Source organism: Eimeria acervulina, genomic scaffold (assembly GCF_000499425.1).
Source record: "Eimeria acervulina Houghton genomic scaffold, Eah_scaff1620, whole genome shotgun sequence".
In the NCBI taxonomy this organism is placed as follows: Eukaryota; Apicomplexa; class Conoidasida; order Eucoccidiorida; family Eimeriidae; genus Eimeria; species Eimeria acervulina.
The window spans coordinates 1-1,479 of NW_013549060.1; the positions used below are offsets into that span (position 1 = coordinate 1).

Here is a 1,479-nt window from a genome sequence, read left to right on the forward strand (position 1 = left end):
CTTAAATATATATATAAACATATATCTTTATTTGTCTCTGTCTCTACTTAAATATATATATATAAACATATATCTTTACTTATCTCTGTATCTACTTAAATATATATATAAACATATATCTTTATTTGTCTCTGTCTCTACTTAAATATATATATATATATAAACATATATCTTTACTTATCTCTGTATCTACTTAAATATATATATAAACATATATCTGTATTTACGTCTGTCTCTATTTAAATATATATATAAACATATATCTTTATTTACGTCTGTCTCTATTTAAATATATATTTAAATATCTTTTTATTTTCTTGTTTTGTTTGTCTCTCAGATTCCAGAGGGCGATTGGTTCTGTCGGGGCTGCGGTTATTGCAGTTGCTGCGGCTCTCAACTCACAGAAGAAGAAGCTCTAGTGAGGGTTTAGGGTTTAGGGTTTAGGGTTTAGGGTTTACCCCTCTAGGGTATAGGGTTTAGGGTTTAGGGTTTAGGGTTTACCCCTCTAGGGTATAGGGTTTAGGGTTTACGCCTCTAGGGTTTATTGCTTAGGGTTTAGGGTTTTAGTTTTACTCTTTTAGGGTTTAGGGTTTAGGTTTCAAGGGTTTACGGTCTACGGTGTAGGGTGTAGGGTTTGGGTTTCATTGTTGAGTGTTTAGGGTTCAGGGTTTAGGGTTTAGGGTTTAGGGTTTGTGTATATGCAAACAAGGCTTATGTTGTCTTGCTGAAGAACCAAATGCACTGTTTCATATCTATGACTTTGGGCTTATCCAGGGTTTAGGGTTTAGGGTTTAGGGTTTAGGGTTTGCGTTGTGTGCAGGACCCGAGTTGTTTTTATTCAAGTCGTCACCGCATTTGTTTAGGGTGTCGCTCGGATTTGTTAAGAAGTCTAAAAGGACGAAAAGACAAAAGTTTTGCTGCCGCTTCTTTTTCTGTTTACTCTGCATGCAGCAAAACAAACACAAAAAACAAACTCTGCGAAGTCTGCATACAGCCGCTTCAAGACACAGACAATAAAAATCAAAGACGCACCACCGTCTTCTGCGCACTCTGCAATATCAGTAAACCCTAAACCCTAAACCCTAAAGTTCAAACCCTAAACCCTAATTTTTAAACCCTAGAATTGAAACCCTAAATATGAAACCCTAAACCCTAAAGTTCAAACCCTAAACCCTAAAGCGTAAACCTTAAACCCTAAACCTTAAATTTAAAACCCTAAGCCGTAAACCCTAGAGTTTAGCTTTTATTTTCTTTGTTCTGCTGTGGAGACGAGGCTGTTGCAGCGGAGGCGCAGCTGTATGGCCCCCGAATGCAGGGTTTAGGGTTTAGGGTTTAGGGTTTAGGGTTTAGGGTTTAGGGTTTGGGGTGTATGCTCAGGTGTACACGCGGAGTGTGCACTTCCAGGAGAAACCCCTAGCGAATTTATTTGTTATATTTGTAACAACTTAAACGAAGACTTCGAGGCGGAAGCAGAGAAAA

General features: G+C 37.8%; 1 protein-coding gene across 1 annotated transcript; it reads left to right on the forward strand.

Annotated features, from left to right (window-relative positions):
- Window positions 1-337: 337 nt before the first annotated feature.
- EAH_00061670 (hypothetical protein) lies at window positions 338-863 on the forward strand (the record flags this gene model as incomplete). The annotated part of the gene is made up of 2 exons (XM_013393313.1): window positions 338-381; window positions 826-863. Coding segments are annotated over 2 exons (82 nt in total), but the record flags the coding sequence as incomplete, so codon positions are not given.
- Between the last annotated feature and the right edge of the window lie 616 nt (window positions 864-1,479).